This window comes from Ylistrum balloti, unplaced genomic scaffold (genome assembly GCF_031769215.1).
Source record: "Ylistrum balloti isolate Yb309-2 unplaced genomic scaffold, AGI_CSIRO_Ybal_v1 Utg371360, whole genome shotgun sequence".
Lineage (NCBI taxonomy): Eukaryota > Metazoa > Mollusca > Bivalvia > Pectinida > Pectinidae > Ylistrum > Ylistrum balloti.
Window position 1 is genome coordinate 853,724 of NW_026782721.1, and position 25,766 is coordinate 879,489.

At 31.6% G+C, this 25,766-nt stretch overlaps 1 protein-coding gene across 1 annotated transcript in view; it reads left to right on the forward strand.

Annotated features, from left to right (window-relative positions):
* The window catches only part of LOC132562179 (ETS homologous factor-like), a 43,031-nt gene that overhangs the window by 11,237 nt on the left and 6,028 nt on the right, over positions 1–25,766 (forward strand). Inside the window, exons 2-3 of the mRNA XM_060226911.1 lie at positions 5,805–5,850; positions 10,520–10,691. Of these exons, the coding sequence (XP_060082894.1) occupies positions 5,805–5,850; positions 10,520–10,691 (218 nt within the window). The remainder of the gene's footprint in view (positions 1–5,804; positions 5,851–10,519; positions 10,692–25,766) is intronic.

The following is a 25,766-nucleotide window of genomic DNA, read 5'->3' on the forward strand; positions in this document are numbered from 1 at the left end:
AGATGTTATTGTATAACATGGAAGGATGTGTTATTGTAACATGAAAGATGTTATTGTATAACATGGAAGAATGTGTTATTGTAACATGAAGGATGTGTTATTGTAACATGGAAGGATGTGTTATTGTAACATGGAAGGATGTATTAATGTAACATGAAGGATGTATTATTGTATAACATGGAAGGATGTGTTATTGTAACATGGAAGGATGTGTTATTGTAACATGAAGGATGTGTTATTGTAACATGGAAGGATGTAATATTGTAACATGAAGGATGTGTTATTGTAACATGAAGGATGTGTTATTGTAACATGGAAGGATGTATTAATGTAACATGAAGGATGTGTTATTGTATAACATGGAAGGATGTGTTATTGTAACATGGAAGGATGTGTTATTGTAACATGGAAGGATGTGTTATTGTAACATGGAAGGATGTGTTATTGTAACATGGAAGGATGTGTTATTGTAACATGAAAGATGTTATTGTAAAACATGGAAGGATGTTATTGTAACATGGAAGGATGTGTTATTGTAACATGAAGGATGTGTTATTGTAACATGGAAGGATGTGTTATTGTAACATAAAGGATATGCTATTGTAACATGAAGGATGTGTTATTGTAACATGAAGGATGTGTTATTGTAACATGAAGGATGTGTAATTGTAACATGAAGGATGTGTTATTGTAACATGAAGGATGTGTTATTGTAACATGAAGGATGAATTATTGTAACATGAAGGATGTGTTATTGTAACATGAAGGATGTGTTATTGTAACATGGAAGGATGAATTATTGTAACATGGAAGGATGTATTATTGTAACATGGAAGGATGTGTTATTGTAACATGGAAGGATGTATTATTGTAACATGGAAGGATGTGTTATTGTAACATGGAAGGATGTGTTATTGTAACATGGAAGGATGTATTATTGTAACATGGAAGGATGTGTTATTGTAACATGGAAGGATGTGTTATTATAACATGGAAGGATGCGTTATTGTAACATGAAGGATATATTATTGTAACATGGAAGGATGTATTATTGTAACATGGAAGGATGTGTTATTGTAACATGAAGGATGTGTTATTGTAGCATGGAAGGATATGTTATTGTAACATGGAAGGATGTGTTATTGTAACATGAAGGATGTATTATTGTAACATGGAAGGATGTGTTATTGTAATATGGAAGGATATGTTATTGTAACATGGAAGGATGTGTTATTGTAACATGGAAGGATGTGTTATTGTAACATGGAAGGATGTGTTATTGTAACATGAAGGATGTTATTGTATAACATGGAAGGATGTGTTATTGTAACATGAAGGATATGCTATTGTAACATGAAGGATGTGTTATTGTAACATGAAGGATGTGTTATTTTATAATATGGAAGGATGTGTTATTGTAACATGAAGGATGTGTTATTGTAACATGGAAGGATGTATTATTGTAACATGAAGGATGTGTTATTGTAACATGAAGGATGTATTATTGTAACATGGAAGGATGTTATTGTAACATGGAAGGATGTGTTATTGTAACATGGAAGGATGTGTTATTGTAACATGGAAGGATGTTATTGTAACATGGAAGGATGTGTTATTGTAACATGGAAGGATGTGTTATTGTAACATGGAAGGATGTATTAATCTAACATGGAAGAATGTAATATTGTAACATGGAAGGATGTGTTATTGTAACATGGAAGGATGTGTTATTGTAGAACATGGAAGGATGTATTATTTTTAATGTAATGGTGTTGTTTTTTATCTGTAGATGTGTATCATTTTTACCTGTAAATTTGCATGATTTTTACCTGTATAGCTGTATCACTTTCACCGGTAAATGTGTACTATTTTTACATGCAGATGTGTATAATTTTTACCTGTTAAGGTGTTTGGTTTTTAACTTTAAAGGTGTCTTACTTTTACCTGTAAAGTTTTATCATTTTACCTGTTAAATTGTATCATTTTACCTGTAAAGGTGTATCATTTTATCTGTAAAGGTGTATCATTTTACCTGTAAAGCTGTATCACTTTCACGTGTAAATTTGTATTATTTTTACCTGTAGATGTGTATAATTTTACCTGTTAAGGTTTTTATTGTAAAGGTGTCTTTATTTTACCTGTAAATTTGTATTATTTTTACCTGTAAATGTGTATAATTTTACCTGTTAAGGTGTTTGATTTTTTATTGTAAAGGTGTCTTTATTTTACCTGTAAAGGTGTATTATTTTTACCTGTTATTATGTTTTATGCTTACCTGTAATGATGTATAGTAGGTTCATATTTCACTTTGATTAATTAATATTCAGCACCAAACATTGACAAGTTGAAAACATTTGAAATCTGTTTTTCTACAACTCTTACTTTCTGTGTGCTATAGAATTCTCTTGTTGATATAGGTTATTTCTAAGGTTATTTTTAGATAACATACATAACCTTTATCAAATCTTACCAAACTACTGCTGATCATTCCTTTAATTTGTATATCGTATCAAACATCCTATTTAACTCTCATATACCGCTAATTTTCGTTCAGTTTACATTTTATATCACACAAGCCTCTTCACAAGTATTAGTACATTTAATATATATTTTCTGTTACTATGGTGTTTCCGGATCTCCCAAAACTAGTGTGGATTTCCGGTTATACATGTATGTTACCGGCGCCGACATTCTACTATACATGTTTCTGACGTATCTCAGGAAATAGTCCATAAGTAGACAGATTATGGGGAACTGTCTATTTATATACTTACAATGAGTTAAAAAGTGTGACGATTAAACTACTGTACGGTAGATTGATTTTCACGGTGTTTTGGGTTGCATAATTGATGGTTTGTGAGGTCATGACAAAATGACTTGGTCGTATAATGGGTTTCACGGAATATTGGATGGTATGGTTTAATGTCCTGTAGTGGAATGGATTTTTATGATCCGTACACTGTAATGACCGGAAACGTTTAATAATTGTTGGAATGACCAATAAGTTGGTATGTTTTACTGAATGGAACAATGTAAGGAATTTTACGGAGAAACAGATGATATTACTTGTTTGTGGTGAGTGGTGTAATGAGTGAAACAGTATAATGAACAGTTTATCATGTTGTATGGTACAATAAGTTGTACGGTTTATCGAGTTGTATGTTATAAGTTGTACGGTTGATTGGGTTGTATGTTATAAGTTGTACGGTTTATCGAGTTGTATGGTACAATAAGTTGTACGGTTTATCGAGTTGTATGGTACAATAAGTCGTACGGTTTATCGAGTTGTATGGTACAATAAGTGGTACGGTTTATCGAGTTGTATGTTATAAGTTGTATAGTTTATTGAGTTGTATGTTATAAGTCGTACGGTTTATCGAGTTGTATGGTACAATAAGTGGTACGGTTTATCGAGTTGTATGTTATAAGTTGTACAGTTTATTGAGTTGTATGTTATAAGTTGTACGGTTTATCGAGTTGTATGGTTCTATAAGTCGTACGGTTTATTGAGTTGTATGTTATAAGTTGTACGGTTTATTGAGTTGTATGGTACAATAATTTGTACGGTTTATCGAGTTGCATGGTATAGTGAGCTGTGTGGTATATTGAGTTGTATGATATATTGAGTTGTATGATATAGTGAGCTGTGTGGTATAGTGAGCTGTGTGGTATATTGAGTTGTATGATATATTGAGTTGTATGATATAGTGAGCTGTGTGGTATATTGAGTTGTATGATATATTGAGTTGTGTGGTATATTGAGTTGTATGATATATTGAGTTGTATGATATAGTAAGCTGTGTGGTATATTGAGTTGTATGATATATTGAGTTGTATGATATAGTGAGCTGTGTGGTATAGTGAGCTGTGTGGTATATTGAGTTGTATGATATATTGAGTTGTATGATATAGTGAGCTGTGTGGTATATTGAGTTGTATGATATATTGAGTTGTGTGGTATATTGAGTTGTATGATATATTGAGTTGTATGATATAGTAAGCTGTGTGGTATATTGAGTTGTATGATATATTGAGTTGTATGATATAGTGAGCTGTGTGGTATATTGAGTTGTATGATATAGTGAGCTGTGTGGTATATTGAGTTGTATGATATTTTGAGTTGTATGATATAGTGAGCTGTGTGGTATATTGAGTTGTATGATATCTGTGTGGTATATTGAGTTGTATGATATAGTGAGCTGTGTGATATATTGAGTTGTATGATATATTGAGTTGTATGATATAGTGAGCTGTGTGGTATATTGAGTTGTATGATATATTGAGTTGTATGATATCTGTGTGGTATATTGAGTTGTATGATATATTGAGTTGTATGATATAGTGAGCTGTGTGGTATATTGAGTTGTATGATATATTGAGTTGTGTGGTATATTGAGTTGTATGATATATTGAGTTGTATGATATAGTGAGCTGTGTGGTATATTGAGTTGTATGATATAGTGGGCTGTGTGGTATATTGAGTTGTATGATATAGTGAGCTGTGTGGTATATTGAGTTGTATGATATATTGATTTGTACGCTATGTTGTATGGTATAATGAGTTTATGATGTCACAAGCTTTACAGTAAATCGAATAGAACGATATGTTGAGTTATAAGTTATTCAGTGTATATGATAACGATGTATTTCTGTCTCCTTGGTGGGAGCGGTGTAGAATCCGTCATTATTCATTTGATCATGTATAGTTTTTGTTTTAAAATGACTCTGATTGACGCAGGCTAGGCGGACATGACAGGAGATCCTCTTGTATGACTGAATGAGTTTAACAATTAAGTGTCCCTTTCCGTCACCAGGATGTATTATCGTGGCCTCGTCTGCGTATCATCTAACCACAGAGTGAATATCATACCTCCGGATTATCGTGACACGTACGATTGACCTTACCTAGAAAACACCTGACGCTTAGGACGGTAGATCTGTGTGAAATTGTTTACTGACTGTAGTATCCGTATAAACACACGTAAATGTATCATATAGCACGCTGTATCTACGATATCTGTAACATATTTACATACCTTCCCTACCCAATATTACTGTCACAGCGTGTAGATACTTCAGGTATCGTGACTGCGTAGGTGACATGGAAATCCTCACTCACTCTCGCTGTTTTAGTTAGTGTTTCTTTATTGTGAAAGCAAAAGTTATATAATATTTTGGAAAAGGCGTGACTGATCCTGTATAACTTGTTACTAAATACATTTTGATATTTACATTAATGTTTTCTTCTTTGAAAATGTCGCTTCAGTAATCGAAAACGAATTGAAATAAGATCGAACTTGATCTCCATTTTAACAATAACACATGTAACACAAAAGTTATGTGAATCGATTTCACACTACAAACTTAGTTGTCGTGTTTTATACTCATAACTACTCGATTAGGGTATAGACAGTCTGTCTCATAACCACTCGATTAGGGTATAGACAGACAGACAGACAGACAGACTGTATGTCTGTCTGTCTGTCTCATAACTTCTCGATTAGGGTATATCCTACCAAACTATATCCTACATCAAATAAGAAGTGAACAGTATTTCCTTATATTATTCTTTTGTTTGTTTTACCTGGCACAACATATATCCATTTTCATCTATCTATATATATATATATATAACAATGCTAGATTGCAAGGGACACCGGGAACCGCCATATTAGAGTTTATGCTGGGATATAGGAGACAGATGATAAAATTATACAGGTGATGGCATTAGAGATTTATCAATAGACGTTAAGTAATATTATTATATTTTAATGTTATGATCTATAATATACGTATCGTTACAGGTCTGAAGTTTTCCATGGCATACTTGCTGCACACATATTTCCTTCGGTAAGTCGAATATAATATATATTGAAATCCTTCGTTATGTCGAATATAATATGTATTGGAATCCTTTGGTAAGTCGAATGTATTATGTATTGAAATCCTTCGGTAAGTCGAATATAATACGTATTGGAATCCTTTGGTAAGTCGAATATAATGTATATTGATATCCTTCAGTAAGTCGAATATAATATATATTGAAATCCTTCGTTATGTCGAATATAATTTATATTGATATCCTTCAGTAAGTCGAATATAACGTATATTGATATCCTTCAGTAAGTCGAATATAATGTATATTGATATCCTTCAGTAAGTCGAATATAACGTATATTGATATCCTTCAGTAAGTCGAATATAACGTATATTGATATCCTTCAGTAAGTCGAATATAATGTATATTGATATCCTTCAGTAAGTCGAATATAATGTATATTGATATCCTTCAGTAAGTCGAATATAATGTATATTGATATCCTTCAGTAAGTCGAATATAACGTATATTGATATCCTTCAGTAAGTCGAATATAATGTATATTGATTACTACGAATATAATTATATTGATACGTAAGGAAATATTGTTAATCCTTCAGTAAAATATAATGTATATTGAATTTAAACGAATATAACGTATATTGATATCCTTCAGTTTCGAATATAACGTATATTGATATTATAAACATATAATGTATATTGATATCTTCAGTAGTCGAATATAATGTATATTGATATCCTTCAGTAAGTCGAATATAATGTATATTGATATCCTTCAGTAAGTCGAATATAACGTATATTGATATCCTTCAGTAAGTCGAAGGTATGATTACTACGTGATGAAAACGAAGGACAATATTGTTAATTATGAAAATAAATGAGAATATATAAACCTTATCACACGGTTATAATATATAATATGAAAAAACATGACAAGGGGAAGTCGAGTATTCAATAACTCTTTGTATATATTGTATCGTCATCAAAGGTATTATCTCACAAAACTTCATCATCAAAATAATATGATAATATATCAAACCTTATCACAAAACATAATATATAATATCAATAAGACATAATTCCACAATAAACAAGATCTGTTAAGGGAACATATCACAATAAACAAGGTCTGTTAAGGGAACATATTGCAATAAACAAGGTTTGTTAAGGGAACATATCACAATAAACAAGGTCTGTTAAGGGAACATATTGCAATAAACAAGGTCTGTTAAGGGAACATATCACAATAAACAAGGTCTGTTAAGGGAACATATCACAATAAACAAGGTCTGTTAAGGGAACATATCACAATAAACAAGGTCTGTTAAGGGAACATATCACAATTAACAAGGTCTGTTAAGGGAACATATTGCAATAAACAAGGTCTGTTAAGGGAACATATCACAATAAACAAGATCTGTTAAGGGAACATATCACAATAAACAAGGTCTGTTAAGGGAACATATCACAATAAACAAGATCTGTTAAGGGAACATATTACAAAAAACAAGGTCTGTTAAGGGAACATATCACAATAAACAAGATCTGTTAAGGGAACATATCACAATAAACAAGGTCTGTTAAGGGAACATATCACAATAAACAAGGTCTGTTAAGGGAACATATCACAATGAACAAGGTCTGTTAAGGGAACATATCACAATAAACAAGGTCTGTTAAGGGAACATATCACAATAAACAAGGTCTGTTAAGGGAACATATTACAATAAACAAGGTCTGTTAAGGGAACATATCACCATAAACAAGATCTGTTAAGGGAACATATCACAATAAACAAGGTCTGTTAAGGGAACATATTGCAATAAACAAGGTCTGTTAAGGGAACATATCACAATAAACAAGGTCTGTTAAGGGAACATATTGCAATAAACAAGGTCTGTTAAGGGAACATATCACAATAAACAAGGTCTGTTAAGGGAACATATCACAATAAACAAGGTCTACTTTAATGTGACAAGATCTCACTCTCACGATTAATAATATCTATCATTAAATGGATATCACCCTACTAAAAAGCAAAACCTGAAATGAAAGGTGACAACTCAAAATAAAGTATTTCTATCATCTGGGCACCAACATTTTACAATGAACCATATATATGTTGATAAGGGGACGTCTCACAATAAACAATGTCTATTGGATTTTTTTTAAGCTTACAAGGGAAACATTTTTTGGTGATTAAAAAAAAATCAATTGACACGACATAAGTATCGCTGTTTAATAACATATGTAGGTCCTGGAGTCCCTCACTATGAAGAGATTCCAGTGTCTCCAAGACAGTCAGGTCCTTATACTGATAACCTCTAATACAATTCGACATCTATACGTGACAATACTCTGCTGTGAAACCTATAGTGAAATGAAAAGACAAAACCTATGTATTTGTAGATTGTAAATATTTCTTTACGTCCACAACAAAGATATGCAATGTCATACCCCATACTGGTAATAAATTATGTTTTTCTCTGATAAAGACGGGTGAAATAAGCCACAATTCATCAGTCGTGTATACGTAAACGTATATCAAACTATCCCCCCAAACAAAAAAAAAAAAAAAAAAGAACGCCATAACACGATTTATTTCTACACCTTATTAAAATTTGATGGTCAGTGTTAAATATAAGATGTCATCCTTGACCACGATTGGAAAAAAAAAAATAAAAAAGTGTACAAGATATTTCGTTCATATTCGCCCCGCGCCATAGTATCTAGAATTTAGCGGCCATCGGTCAATGTTAAAGGGTCAAATGTTCAAATGTCACACCTGATCCTTTTTGAGTTAAACGTATGTGATATTATAACAAAAGTTGGATTTATTAAAACATTCCTGTTGTAAATTATTCTTTAAATCAGTTGAAGACATCAGTAAATGTGATAGTCATTATTTCCCGAACGGTTCTGATAATGGATAGAGTTTTTTCTTTATGGAATTATCTAACAATTATTTTTATATCATTCTTATCATTGAAATATTCTTTAAATTCAATAGTATGACGTCATTGGGACTTATTTCCTGTGAAGTATGAAGCTGGTTCCTGTCGGTTGTTGTATACCTTATTCTATTTGAGGACCTGGCCTTGTTTCCTTGCATTCACAAAGATTTAGAAGACAGTTGTCGTTAACTAAACAGAGGATGTTTACCTTATACCATTCCAGAACAGCTGGTCTTATTCTCTTTGCCGTTTTTGATAAGTATCTGTGTAAATCTTATTATTTCTCTCGTTTCATCTAATTAGGGTTTGAATTAAGATAGATACGTCCGTATTATCCTGTTGTTTCTATGACTTCATGTGTGGCCTGTGTTGATGTTTATTGTTCTAATAATGGAGATAAATTTGTGACTTTGTTAAATGGTTAATTGTCACGTGACATATATTACACCACTTTCTAAACCTCACTTCTAAGTCTAGTTTTCTTCTTAATTTCTATATGTGTCGTATTTTCTGATTCTGTTTCCGGGTTTGGTCAGATGGTATAAACGTGTAGATACATGTACTGAATTTTGATATGCCAGTATGTTCTTTTAGACAGTCATAAACAGAATTTAATGTGGATTTTACCTTAAGTAAACTCAATCTTTTTTTTAAAAAACATGTATGGCTATATATAATTTCAGGGGACAAACCAAACTCAGATGTACTTCCTTGTAAAACAGGATACAATATAACACTATTGGAATTCGATCCTCTGCAGATAAATTGTTATTTGCCGGTTACTCCTTCTATAGAGATAAGAAATATGATATAAATCTGTAACAACTGTTTGTTCCTACGGTAAAATTGGCCTGAAAACTCGACAATAAATCATAAGGTATTTTTCGACCTGAAATATATGAAGCAGTATATAAAGCAGTGTAGGATAATTGTTACATAGATTTACAATTTTTGTTTTATATTGTGTGAGGTAACTGTCTTGTTTCTAATAAAGGTGATCATAACGAAACCTTTAAAAGGTAATGTCATCAGCACATTGATAACATCGTCCACTTGGAAGGGGTTTTCCCTATATCTTAACGAATACACAAAGCATTTTATCAACGTTAAAATACACATATAACCTTAATGTGAATGAAAATTGGCTCTTGGTTGTTTCTTTACATATATGGAAGCCAAGTTCTAAGTAATTCCTAAATCTATTTATAATTAAATAAGGTTCAAAGTCTTTGTCCTGTTTTTCTATGTGACGGTGTTGATTAAGTAACATGGACACTAAAGAACAAATCCAAACTATTTTAATAATCAGATCTGATTTTTAACCACACATAGCCAGGCCAAGACACACAACAGAATTTGACTGTAAATTCCACAATAACATGCGTCTTCAATATACACTGTGTAGTCGACTTAACTAGAACTTAAAAGTTTTAAAATAAAGAAACAAAATGTACTATATGTTAAGTTTGTAGATAACAAATGCATATTAGTGTATATTTGGTATGTTTTAGTTTCTATATATTAACTATAACGGTGTATACAAACACATGTGCATAGTGACTACCGTAAGTGTACCCTGTTCTGTGACACTGACAAGGTAAATCTGGGTATTCACATACACCAATACCGATATGAGTTATTTATGTACATATTACCTGTCCGGTTAAATCTACCTGGCCAAGGTATACACATTTTAACTTCCTGGTTCTGTTGTAAACACACACAGCTTGCCGACGTACTTACCGAGCCATTGGAAGGGACGGATGAATTCGGTCCTTTAGACCTGTCGGTCAGGAACATGGATGAAGCGACGTCAGCTCTTTACCCTAGGGGGCTAGCAGAGGAAGATTTCCTAAATCCAAACGCTACGGATATTCAACAACATGGCTTAAGTGGAGGTTAGTAGACTTTTTGTTTTTATGTAATGATATGTAGAAAGATTGCATTCATCTTTTGTTGTCAAAACGAAAGTAAAACTTTGCTGCATGTAACAACATGTATACATTGATGCACTGGCATAGTGTCTCTGTACCTGTGTTTATTTGTTCCTGAGAATCCTGAAAATGAGACAAAATTCAATTGTTGTAATGATATGTCTACTTTGTGTAATTTTATCACGTTTTTACGACTGTGATATTTTTTGTTTTATATTTTTTTATGTTCATTTCATGTCAGTGACACTAGCATTTTGACTGTGTTTTTTTTACATCTATATTATATCATGTAATGTAAGGGACAATGTAGTATTTTGCCTGCATTTTCATATTTCCTATATATCACGTCATGTCAGTGACATTGTAGAATTTTGTTTGTGTATTTTCACATTTCTTATATTATATATTATATCTAGTATTTTGTCTGTGTTCTTTCACATTTCTTATATTATATTACGTCATGTCAGTGACACTAGTATTTTGTCTGTGTTCTTTCACATTTCTTATATTATATCACGTCATGTCAGTGACACTAGTATTTTGTCTGTGTATTTTTTAACATCATTGTATTTTGTCTGTGTTCTTTCATTTCTGTGTCAGTGACAATACTGTGTTCTCCCTTCATGTCTAATTGATTTGGTATTTTTTAACATCATTGTATCTCTAATTGACTTGGTACCTCAATAATATATCATATTTAGTGATTACATCCCTCTACTATATTATACTTAGTCACTACACCTACCTACTATATCATATTTAGTCACTACACCTCTGTACTATATTATATTTAGTCACTACACATCTGTACTTTATCATATCTAGTCCCTACACCTCTCTGCTATATTATATTTAGTCACCAGACCTCCCTACTATATTATATTTAGTCACTTCATCTCTCTACTATATTATGTTAAGTCACTAGACTTCTCTACTACATTATAATTAGTCACTACACCTCTGCACTATATCATATTTAGTCACTACACCTCTGTACTATATCATATTTAGTCACTACACCTGTCTACTAATTATAATTAGTCACTTCATCTTTTTTGCAACATTTTATTTAGTCACCACATCCCTCTACTATATTATATTTAGTCACTTCATCTCTCTACTATATCATATTTATTCCGTACGACTCTCTACTGTATTATATTTAGTCACTACACCTCTGTACAATATTATATTTAGTCACTACACCTCTGTACTATATCATATTTAGTCACTACACCTCTCTACTATATCATATTTAGTCACTACACCTGTCTACTACATTATAATTAGTCACTACACCTCTGTACTATATCATATTTAGTCACTATACCTCTCTACTATATCATATTTAGTCACTACACCTCTGTACTATATCATATTTAGTCACTACACCTGTCTACTACATTATAATTAGTCACTACACCTCTCTACTATATCATATTTAGTCACTACACCTGTCTACTACATTATAATTAGTCACTACACCTCTGTACTATATCATATTTAGTCACTATACCTCTCTACTATATCATATTTAGTCACTACACCTCTGTACTATATCATATTTAGGCACTACACCTCTGTACTATATTATATTTAGTCACTACACCTCTGTACTATATCATATTTAGTCATTACACATCTGTACTATATCATATTTAGTCACTACTCCTCTCTACTATATTATATTTAGTCACCAGACCTCCCTACTATATTATATTTAGTCACTACACATCTGTACTTTATCATATTTAGTCCCTACACCTCTCTGCTATATTATATTTAGTCACCAGACCTCCCTACTATATTATATTTAGTCACTTCATCTCTCTACTATATTATGTTAAGTCACTAGACTTCTCTACTACATTATATTTAATCACTTCACATCTCTACTATATCATATTTAGTCACTACACCTGTCTACTACATTATAATTAGTCACTACACCTCTGTACTATATCATATTTAGTCACTACACCTCTGTACTATATCATATTTAGTCATTACACATCTGTACTATATCATATTTAGTCCCTACGCCTCTGTACTATATCATATTTAGTCACTACACCTCTGTACTATATCATATTTAGTCATTACACATCTGTACTATATGATATTTAGCCACTACTCCTCTCTACTGTATTATATTTTGTCACTACTCCTCTGTACTATATTATATTTAGTCACTACTCCTCTCTACTGTATTATATTTAGTCACTACTCCTCTGTACTATATTATATTTAGTCACTACACCCCGCTTCTGTATTTTATTATATCCCTTCCAACTCCCCTAGAGGTCCACGTTTGTGGTTCACTTCTATCACTGAGGAAACATGAAAGGACGCATCCGCTATAGATTGATGGTCATGGTTTATTTACCTTAAACTTTGTGTTACATATACGTTGCTTGGAGGTGGGCTATTCACTACTATGTGTTTTGTTCAGTTTGGTGTTGTTTTAGTCTACTTTTACGAACAGAAGAACAATTTTGAAATGCAGGTATTTCATTGCTGCATAATTTCAATGTTTCATTTTTGTCCTAATTATCCGTATAGAAACAAAGATATTCACTGGTAATTTTTGATACTGAGAGAACACATATCCAACTTTTGACACTGAGACAACACATATCCAACTTTTGATACTGAGACAACACATATCTAACTTTTGATACTGAGACAACACATATCTAACTTTTGATACTGAGACAACACATATCTTACTTTTGATACTGAGACAACACATATCTAACTTTTGATACTGAGACAACACATATCTAACGTTTGATACTGAGACAACACATATCTAACGTTAGATACTGAGACAAAACGTATACAAATTTTGATACTGAGAGAACACATATCTAACTTTTGATACTGAGAGAACACATATCTAACGTTTGATACTGAGACAAAACGTATACAAATTTTGATACTGAAACAACACATATCTAACTTTTGATACTGAGACAACACATATCTAACGTTAGATACTAAGACAAAACGTATACAAATTTTGATACTGAGAGAACACATGTCTAACTTTTAATACTGAGACAACACGTATATGACTTTTGATACTAAGACAACACATATCTAACGTTAGATACTGAGACAACACGTATACAAATTTTGACACTGAGAGAACACATATCTAACTTTTGATACTGAGACAACCCACATCTAACTTTTGATACTGAGACAACACATATCTAACCTTAGATACTGAGACAACACATATCTAACTTTTGATACTGAGAGAACACATATCTAACTTTTGATACTGAGACAACACATATATTACTTTTGATACTGAGACAACACATATCTAACTTTTGATACTGAGACAACTCATATCTAACGTTTGATACTGAGACAACACATATCTAACTTTTGATACTGAGACAACACATATATGACTTTTGATACTGAGACAACACATATCTAACGTTTGATACTGAGACTACACATATCTAACTTTTGATACTGAGACAACACATATCCAACTTTGGATGCTGAGACAACACATATATGACTTTTGATACTGCGACAACACATATCTAACTTTTGATACTGAGACAACACGTATCCAACTTTGGATGCTGAGACAACACATATATGACATTTGATATTGAGACAACACATATCTAACTTTTGATACTGAGACAACACATATCTAACTTTTGATACTGAGACTACACATATCTAACGTTTGATACTGCGTAAACACAAATCTAACTTTTGATACTGAGACAACACATATCTAACGTTTGATACTGAGACTTCACATATCTAACTTTTGATACTGAGACAACACATATCTAACTTTTGATACTGAGACAACACATATCTAACTTTTGATACTGAGACAACACATATCTAACTTTTGATACGGACACAACACATGTCTAACTTTTGATACTGAGACAATCCATATCTAACTTTTGATACTGAGACAACACATATCTAACTTTTGATACTGAGACAAGACATGTCTAACTTTTGATACTGAGACAACCCACATCTAACTTTTGATACTGAGACAACACATATCTAACTTTTGATACTGAGACAACACATATCTAACATTTGATACTGAGACAACACATATCTAACTTTTGATACTGAGACAACACATATCTAACTTTTGATACTGAGACAACACATATCTAACTTTTGATACTGAGACAACACATATCTAACTTTTGATACTGAGACAACACATATCTAACTTTTGATACTGAGACAACACATATCTAACTTTTGATACTGAGACAACACATATCTAACTTTTGATACTGAGACAACACATATCTAACTTTTGATACTGAGACAACACATATCTAACTTTTGATACTGAGACAACCCACATCTAACTTTTGATACTGAGACAACACATATCTAACTTTTGATACTGAGACAACACATATCTAACTTTTGATACTGAGACAACACATATCTAACTTTTGATACTGAGACAACACATATCTAACTTTTGATACTGAGACAACACATATCTAACTTTTGATACTGAGACAACACATATCTAACTTTTGATACTGAGACAACACATATCTAACTTTTGATACTGAGACAACACATATCTAACTTTTGATAATGAGACAACACATATCTAACTTTTGATACTGAGACAACACATATCTAACACTGAGACAACACATATCTAACTTTTGATACTGAGACAACACATATCTAACTTTTGATACTGAGACAACACATATCTAACTTTTGATACTGAGACAACACATATCTAACTTTTGATACTGAGACAACACATATCTAACTTTTGATACTGAGACAACACATATCTAACTTTTGATACTGAGACAACACATATCTAACTTTTGATACTGAGACAACACATATCTAACTTTTGATACTGAGACAACACATATCTAACTTTTGATACTGAGACAACACATATCTAACTTTTGATACTGAGACAACACATATCTAACTTTTGATACTGAGACAACACATATCTAACTTTTGATACTGAGACAACACATATCTAACTTTTGATACTGAGGCAACACATATCTAACTTTTGATACTAAGACAACACATATCTTACTTTTGATACTGAGACAACACATATCTAACTTTTGATACTGAGACAACACATATCTAACGTTTGATACTGAGACTTCACATATCTAACTTTTGATACTGAGACAACACATATCTAACTTTTGATACTGAGACAACCAACATCTAACTTTTGATACTGAGACAACACATATCTAACTTTTGATACTGAGACAACACATATCTAACTTTTGATACTGAGACAACACATATCTAACTTTTGATACTGAGACAACACATATCTAACTTTTGATACTGAGACAACACATATCTAACTTTTGATACTGAGACAACACATATCTAACTTTTGATACTGAGACAACACATATCTAACTTTTGATACTGAGACAACACATATCTAACTTTTGATACTGAGACAACACATATCTAACTTTTGATACTGAGACAACACATATCTAACTTTTGATACTGAGACTTCACATATCTAACTTTTGATACTGAGACAACACATATCTAACTTTTGATACTGAGACAACACATATCTAACTTTTGATACTGAGACAACACATATCTAACTTTTGATACTGAGACAACACACATCTAACTTTTGATACTGAGACAACACATATCTAACTTTTGATACTGAGACAACACATATCTAACTTTTGATACTGAGACAACACATATCTAACTTTTGATACTGAGACAACACATATCTAACTTTTGATACTGAGACAACACACATCTAACTTTTGATACTGAGACAACACATATCTAACTTTTGATACTGAGACAACACATATCTAACTTTTGATACTGAGACAACACATATCTAACGTTTGATACTGAGACAACACATATCTAACTTTTGATACTGAGACAACACACATCTAACTTTTGATACTGAGACAACACATATCTAACTTTTGATACTGAGACAACACATATCTAACTTTTGATACTGAGACAACACATATCTAACATTTGATACTGAGACAACACATATCTAACTTTTGATACTGAGACAACACCTGTCTAACTTTTGATACTGAGACTACACATGTCTAACTTTTGATACTGAGACAACACATATCTAACTTTTGATACTGAGACAACACATATCTAACTTTTGATACTGAGACAACACATATCTAACTTTTGATACTGAGACAACCCACATCTAACTTTTGATACTGAGACAACACATATCTAACTTTTGATACTGAGACAACACATATCTAACTTTTGATACTGAGACTTCACATATCTAACTTTTGATACTGAGACAACACATATCTAACTTTTGATACTGAGACAACACATATCTAACTTTTGATACTGAGACAACACATATCTAACTTTTGATACTGAGACAACACATATCTAACTTTTGATACTGAGACAACACATATCTAACTTTTGATACTGAGACAACACATATCTAACTTTTGATACTGAGACAACACATATCTAACTTTTGATACTGAGACAACACATATCTAACTTTTGATACTGAGACAACACATATCTAACTTTTGATACTGAGACAACACATATCTAACTTTTGATACTGAGACAACACATATCTAACTTTTGATACTGAGACAACACATATCTAACTTTTGATACTGAGACAACACATATCTAACTTTTGATACTGAGACAACACATATCTAACTTTTGATACTGAGACAACACATATCTAACTTTTGATACTGAGACAACACATATCTAACTTTTGATACTGAGACAACACATATCTAACTTTTGATACTGAGACAACACATATCTAACTTTTGATACTGAGACAACACATATCTAACTTTTGATACTGAGACTTCACATATCTAACTTTTGATACTGAGACAACACATATCTAACTTTTGATACTGAGACAACACATATCTAACTTTTGATAATGAGACAACACATATCTAACTTTTGATACTGAGACAACACATATCTAACTTTTGATACTGAGACAACCCACATCTAACTTTTGATACTGAGACAACACATATCTAACTTTTGATACTGAGACAACACATATCTAACTTTTGATACTGAGACAACACATATCTAACTTTTGATAATACTGAGACAACACATATCTAACTTTTGATACTGAGACAACACATATCTAACTTTTGATACTGAGACAACACATATCTAACTTTTGATACTGAGACTTCACATATCTAACTTTTGATACTGAGACAACACATATCTAACTTTTGATACTGAGACAACACATATCTAACTTTTGATACTGAGACAACACATATCTAACTTTTGATACTGAGACAACACATATCTAACTTTTGATACTGAGACAACACATATCTAACTTTTGATACTGAGACAACACATATCTAACTTTTGATACTGAGACAACACATATCTAACTTTTGATACTGAGACAACACATATCTAACTTTTGATACTGAGACAACACATATCTAACTTTTGATACTGAGACAACACATATCTAACTTTTGATACTGAGACAACACATATCTAACTTTTGATACTGAGACAACACATATCTAACTTTTGATACTGAGACAACACATATCACTTTTGATACTGAGACAACACATATCTAACTTTTGATACTGAGACAACACATATCTAACTTTTGATACTGAGACAACACATATCTAACTTTTGATACTGAGACAACACATATCTAACTTTTGATACTGAGACTACAAATATCTAACTTTTGATACTGAGACAACACATATCTAACTTTTGATACTGAGACAACACATATCTAACTTTTGATACTGAGACAACACATATCTAACTTTTGATACTGAGACAACACATATCTAACTTTTGATACTGAGACAACACATATCTAACTTTTGATACTGAGACAACACATATCTAACTTTTGATACTGAGACAACACATATCTAACTTTTGATACTGAGACAACACATATCTAACTTTTGATACTGAGACAACACATATCTAACTTTTGATACTGAGACAACACATATCTAACTTTTGATACTGAGACAACACATATCTAACTTTTGATACTGAGACAACACATATCTAACTTTTGATACTGAGACAACACATATCTAACTTTTGACACTGAGACAACACATATCTAACTTTTGATACTGAGACTTCACATATCTATCTTTTGATACTGAGACAACACATATCTAACTTTTGATACTGAGACAACACATATCTAACTTTTGATACTGAGACAACACATATCTAACTTTTGATACTGAGACAACACATATCTAACTTTTGATACTGAGACAACCAACATCTAACTTTTGATACTGAGACAACACATATCTAACTTTTGATACTGAGACAACACATATCTAACTTTTGATACTGAGACAACACATGTCTAACTTTTGATACTGAGACTACACATGTCTAACTTTTGATACTGAGACAACACATGTCTAACTTTTGATACTGAGACAACACATATCTAACTTTTGATACTGAGACAACACATATCTAACTTTTGATACGGACACAACCGACATCTAACTTTTGATACTGAGACAACACATATCTAACATTTGATACTGAGACAACACATATCTAACTTTTGATACTGAGACAACACATATCTAACTTTTGATACTGAGACAACACATATCTAACTTTTGATACTGAGACAACACATATCTAACTTTTGATACTGAGACAACACATATCTAACTTTTGATACTGAGACAACACATATCTAACTTTTGATACTGAGACAACACATATCTAACTTTTGATACTGAGACAACACATATCTAACTTTTGATACTGAGACAACACATATCTAATATCTAACTTTTGATACTGAGACAACACATATCTAACTTTTGATACTGAGACAACACATATCTAACTTTTGATACTGAGACAACACATATCTAACTTTTGATACTGAGACAACACATATCTAACTTTTGATACTGAGACAACACATATCTAACTTTTGATACTGAGACAACACATATCTAACTTTTGATACTGAGACAACACATATCTAACTTTTGATACTGAGACAACACATATCTAACTTTTGATACTGAGACAACACATATCTAACTTTTGATACTGAGACAACACATATCTAACTTTTGATACTGAGACAACACATATCTAACTTTTGATACTGAGACAACACATATCTAACTTTTGATACTGAGACAACACATATCTAACTTTTGATACGGACACAACACATGTCTAACTTTTGATACTGAGACTACACATGTCTAACTTTTGATACTGAGACAACCCACATCTAACGTTTGATACTGAGACAAGACATGTCTAACTTTTGATACTGAGACAACCCACATCTAACTTTTGATACTGAGACAACACATATCTAACTTTTGATACTGAGACAACACATATCTAACTTTTGATACTGAGACAACACATATCTAACTTTTGATACTGAGACAACCCACATCTAACTTTTGATACTGAGACAACACATATCTAACATTTGATACTGAGACAACACATATCTAACTTTTGATACTGAGACAACCCACATCTAACTTTTGATACTGAGACAACACATATCTAACTTTTGATACTGAGACAACACATATCTAACTTTTGATACTGAGACAACACATATCTAACTTTTGATACTGAGACAACACATATCTAACTTTTGATACTGAGACAACACATATCTAACTTTTGATACTGAGACAACACATATCTAACTTTTGATACTGAGACAACACATATCTAACTTTTGATACTGAGACAACACATATCTAACTTTTGATACTGAGACAACACATATCTAACTTTTGATACTGAGACAACACATATCTAACTTTTGATACTGAGACAACACATATCTAACTTTTGATACTGAGACAACACATATCTAACTTTTGATACTGAGACAACACATATCTAACTTTTGATACTGAGACAACACATATCTAACTTTTGATACTGAGACAACACATATCTAACTTTTGATACTGAGACAACACATATCTAACTTTTGATACTGAGACAACACATATCTAACTTTTGATACTGAGACAACACATGTCTAACTTTTGATACTGAGACAACAAATATCTAAATTTTGATACAGAGACAACACATATCTAACTTCTGATACCGAGACACAAAATGAAACTTTTGATATTGAGACAACACATATCTAACTTTTGATACTGAGACAACACATATCTAACTTTTGATACTGAGACAACACATATCTAACGTTTGATACTGAGACAACACATATCTAACTTTTGATACTGAGACAACACATATCTAACTTTTGATACTGAGACAACACATATCTAACTTTTGATACTGAGACAACACATATCTAACTTTTGATACTGAGACAACACATATCTAACTTTTGATACTGAGACAACACATATCTAACTTTTGATACTGAGACAACACATATCTAACTTTTGATACTGAGACAACACATATCTAACTTTTGATACTGAGACAACACATATCTAACTTTTGATACTGAGACAACACATATCTAACTTTTGATACTGAGACAACACATATCTAACTTTTGATACTGAGACAACCCACATCTAACTTTTGATACTGAGACAACACATATCTAACTTTTGATACTGAGACAACACATATCTAACTTTTGATACGGACACAACACATGTCTAACTTTTGATACTGAGACAACACATATCTAACATTTGATACTGAGACAACACATATCTAACTTTTGATACTGAGACAACACATATCTAACTTTTGATACTGAGACAACACATATCTAACTTTTGATACTGAGACAACACATATCTAACGTTTGATACTGAGACAACACATATATAACGTTTGATACTAAGACAACACATATAAAAACGATTGATACTAAGACAACACATATATAACTTTTGATACTGAGACAACACATATCTAACTTTTGACACTGAGAGAACACATATCCAACGTTTGATACTGAGACAACACATATCTAACTTTTGATACTGAGAGAACACATATCTAACTTTTGATACTGAGACAACACATACCTTACTTTGATACTAAGACAACACATACTTACTTCGTTTAAATAAGCAAATGATTTTTATCTCAATTTAAACGTTTTAAGGTGCATGTAACACTTACATAAATATGGAAAGAATATGGATGTGACAGTACTCATACATGTTCCATTCATAATCTTTACATCATAAAGCCGTGTAATAGTGTTATATAACGTAGTGAGAATCCGACAGGATCTGAAGTAGATAACGTAAACATGATATAATGTTATATAACTTAATGTAAATGAACAGGATCTCAAGAAGGTAATGCTGTTATCATCACCAGTCAAACCGGTTTAAAACTGACCTGTTGTTTTATTTTCAATGTAATGAAATTAAATGATACAGAAATAACATGCACAAAGTGTACATATACTCCCAACGCGAATTCAATACGATGTGTCGACACAACAGTGTTAACCTGGCATGCTTTTCCGCCTGTTCAAATTCCATTTATAGCCCGCGAGGTATTCCAGAATTGTACCTGACCTTCATTGTACGATTAATCGTATTTATGGACAACTAGCCCCTTTTTTACAGTCCATACAAAACAAGCTATAAAAACAAGTAAGTGTTAAAAGTGTTGGACGTTCCTAGAAGTTCTCGTCATTATATTGTAAATCAGTGTATTGGGAATCAAATATTGTCAATGTATATATATATATATAGGAGTATGAGAAACTTTTTTTTATATATTGTAAGATCATTAGTAACAAAACACATATCAAGAGTGATGTTTCAGTTGGGTAAGGCCCTCTGACAATGCCCCGGGGTACCCTTTTGCACACCATGTCACCCTTTTTTCTTGGGGGAAGGGTGGGGGAATCCTGTAAATGTGAATTGTGTACATGTGGTAACAGTGAGAATGGTGAGAGGTGTACAGTTATGTTTAGATTTAGCTTCTTGTTAGCAGTCGTAATGTTAAATGTAAGGAATGTTAGTATAAACATTTAAGACTAACAGTATGTGTGTAGGTGTGTGTACATGTATTTCATAGTCTGGAATATGAGAAGTCTGAATGATGTGTGAAAGTATGAGAGCCCTCCTGTGTGAGGACACATTTGTAATCTTATGTATGTCTCGTCTTAGTCAATAAAATGTTTGAAAAAAAAATAGATAAGCAAATTTGTATGTATCAAACAATGAACATGTTTTCATTTTGACCAAGATTTCATTTTAAAATATTTATAAATTAAAAATACCTGTCAAAAAAAAGGGAGTATGAGAAACTTGTAAACAAAACAACCAATGTCAAAATTATCTACAATGTCAAGCATGTGTTGAGTTGTAGTCGTATTTGTACGGGTACATACCCGTCAAAGAATTGCCCCGTCCTTCTCACAACATTTGTAAGGTAAAATGATATCGTATGCATGTCGTCTGTCTGTATGGTACCTGGTCTCATTGTCCCTGTACAACTGAGCCTGTGTATTTGTGCAGCCAAACGTGCAAACACATTCACAAACTGCACACAGGTTTACTAATCGATGTGCGTTTTCTACGAAACATAAATATGTTCTGGGAACGGGATTAGTGAATAGGGAAAACCTGCTTAATCACAATTATAATTTGCGCTTACCTACATTCAGAAAGTGTACGCACCGTAAATGATTTTTCCCTCCTTTTTTTAATGATATTGTAATAAACATACATGTACATTAAATATGGACGATTACTGAAGTAAAAAAAAATAAAGCGATATCAGAGAGAAGAAAATCAAAGTCATAAAGCAAGGACTATTTCTCTGTGACATTGACCATTAAATAAACAACCACACAGGATCTATGTATGAAATTTCCGGTGTAGGATTCTATTCTGTGTAAACAATATAAAACTGTTCTTAATACCTTTAATTGTGTCCAACGATGTTTCAAGTAACAAGATCAACGGCCATCTCTAGCTATAATGATGTATACAGGGTGATACAGTTGGTGAGATAGTTGTCGAACTTGGTTAGGCGATTGGGTGTAGATCGTGAGTTCGAGGCTCGGATAGGGCACGAGTCGGTGATATTATCATCTTCAAATATTATATTATATTATATTATATTATATTATATTATATTATATTATATTATATTATATTATATTATATTATAAACATGAATAAAGGTGCGCAGTTGAAATTTCGTATTTTATTTATCAATTCAAATCGGACCAGATAAATGATTATAGGATGTGAGTATACAAACAATAGTATGTAATGAATTCTATCGATAATTTATTACACTATTTAACAATTTGTATATATTTATATCACTCATATAATTTTATGATAAAAAGGTTTGTATTAATACATTTTTACCAACAATAAATATTTAGTATGTTGTATGTGTGTGTATCGTTTATATATTTTATAGATAATTAAATTATAATATGTTGTATGTGTTTATATCATTTATATATTTTATAGTTAATTAAATTATAATATGTTGTATGTGTTTATATCATTTATATATTTTATTGATAAGTTAATTAGAATATGCTGTATATATATCGTTTATGTATTTTATAGATAAATGTATTATAATTTGTTGTATGTTTGTATATCATTTATGTATTTTATAGATAAGTAAATTATAACTTGTCGTTTGATATATTCATATATACCAATCTGTTTTTGTTATAAATCAGTTATGATTTACTATTTAGCTGAAATACTAAATTTATGATAATTTGGTGTATTTACATGTACTCGAGTTGCCTCCCTTTGTCTGTGTTAATCTGAAAACCTGCTATCTTCTGTTGTTGACTTGAATCACCTCTGACATCTTGTAATACTGAAATCCTCGTAAAATTGACGAAAAATCTTAATTCAATATCATTTATTTAAAAAAGAAATTGGAAGATCATCCTACAGAATGTAACTGTAGACATAAATACTACTCAATATAAATTAATCAATTATCTTAGTATTATTATACTCTCATCGAAACAATTGCGGAAAACCCATTGAATAGCCATAGAAAATGGAAGAAAATCCTAGATATTGATATAAGTGAAGTAACTTGGGAAATGATTAACCTAACACCAAGGGAGGTAACTGATGACACAAAATTGATTAATTTTCAGTACTTTTTGCACAAATGAAAGGGAAACCATCATCCATTTATTTTGGGAATGCAGTGTGGTTAAAATTTTTTGGCTTTTGTTGAAAGAAATACTGGAAACAAATACCAAATTATTTTACCTAGACACCCGAAAATTTGTGTGTTTGGAGGAGGAATGTGATTAAAAAAGAAATCTAAGAAACGTTTTTATTTTGAAAGTAATTTGTTGATATTGAATTATATAATCTAATTATAATCAGCTTGAAATATGCCAGATATGAAAAATAGCCATGGATAGTTATGTGTACGTTAATACTATATAATTATAATTGTGTTGTACAATGAAATACAGTATAGTAATAATGTAAGTGAAATTTAGATGTATGTGATTATGAAGAAGAACTTGAATAATAATAGTTACAAGTAATGGCATGATATAGTCCAATTTCATTATTTTGCACATATTATGTCTATCATTATAGCAACATTAAAATCATGCATTCCTTTGGTGTGATCCTCGAGGTTGTGTACAATAGGAATCGGCTACAATCAAAGCCGTAGTATGTTTCACTCGTCAACATTTTTATGTTGATACCAGCTGATGTTGAAATGCCCTAAAACTGTTGATATTAAATTTTCATATTTGTCGGTCTATCTGTTAAAACACCAGATATCAGAGGTGTAATACCAAACCTACCTCCATTGTTTTGTAGGGTAAGATTTACAAAGAACATGAAAAAAAAATTAATAACAGGAAATATTTTGCTGGGAAGTAAAAGATTGAAAATAAAATAAAGATTAAAATATTTCCTTGTAAAAATAATATCGAGGAAGTGTACT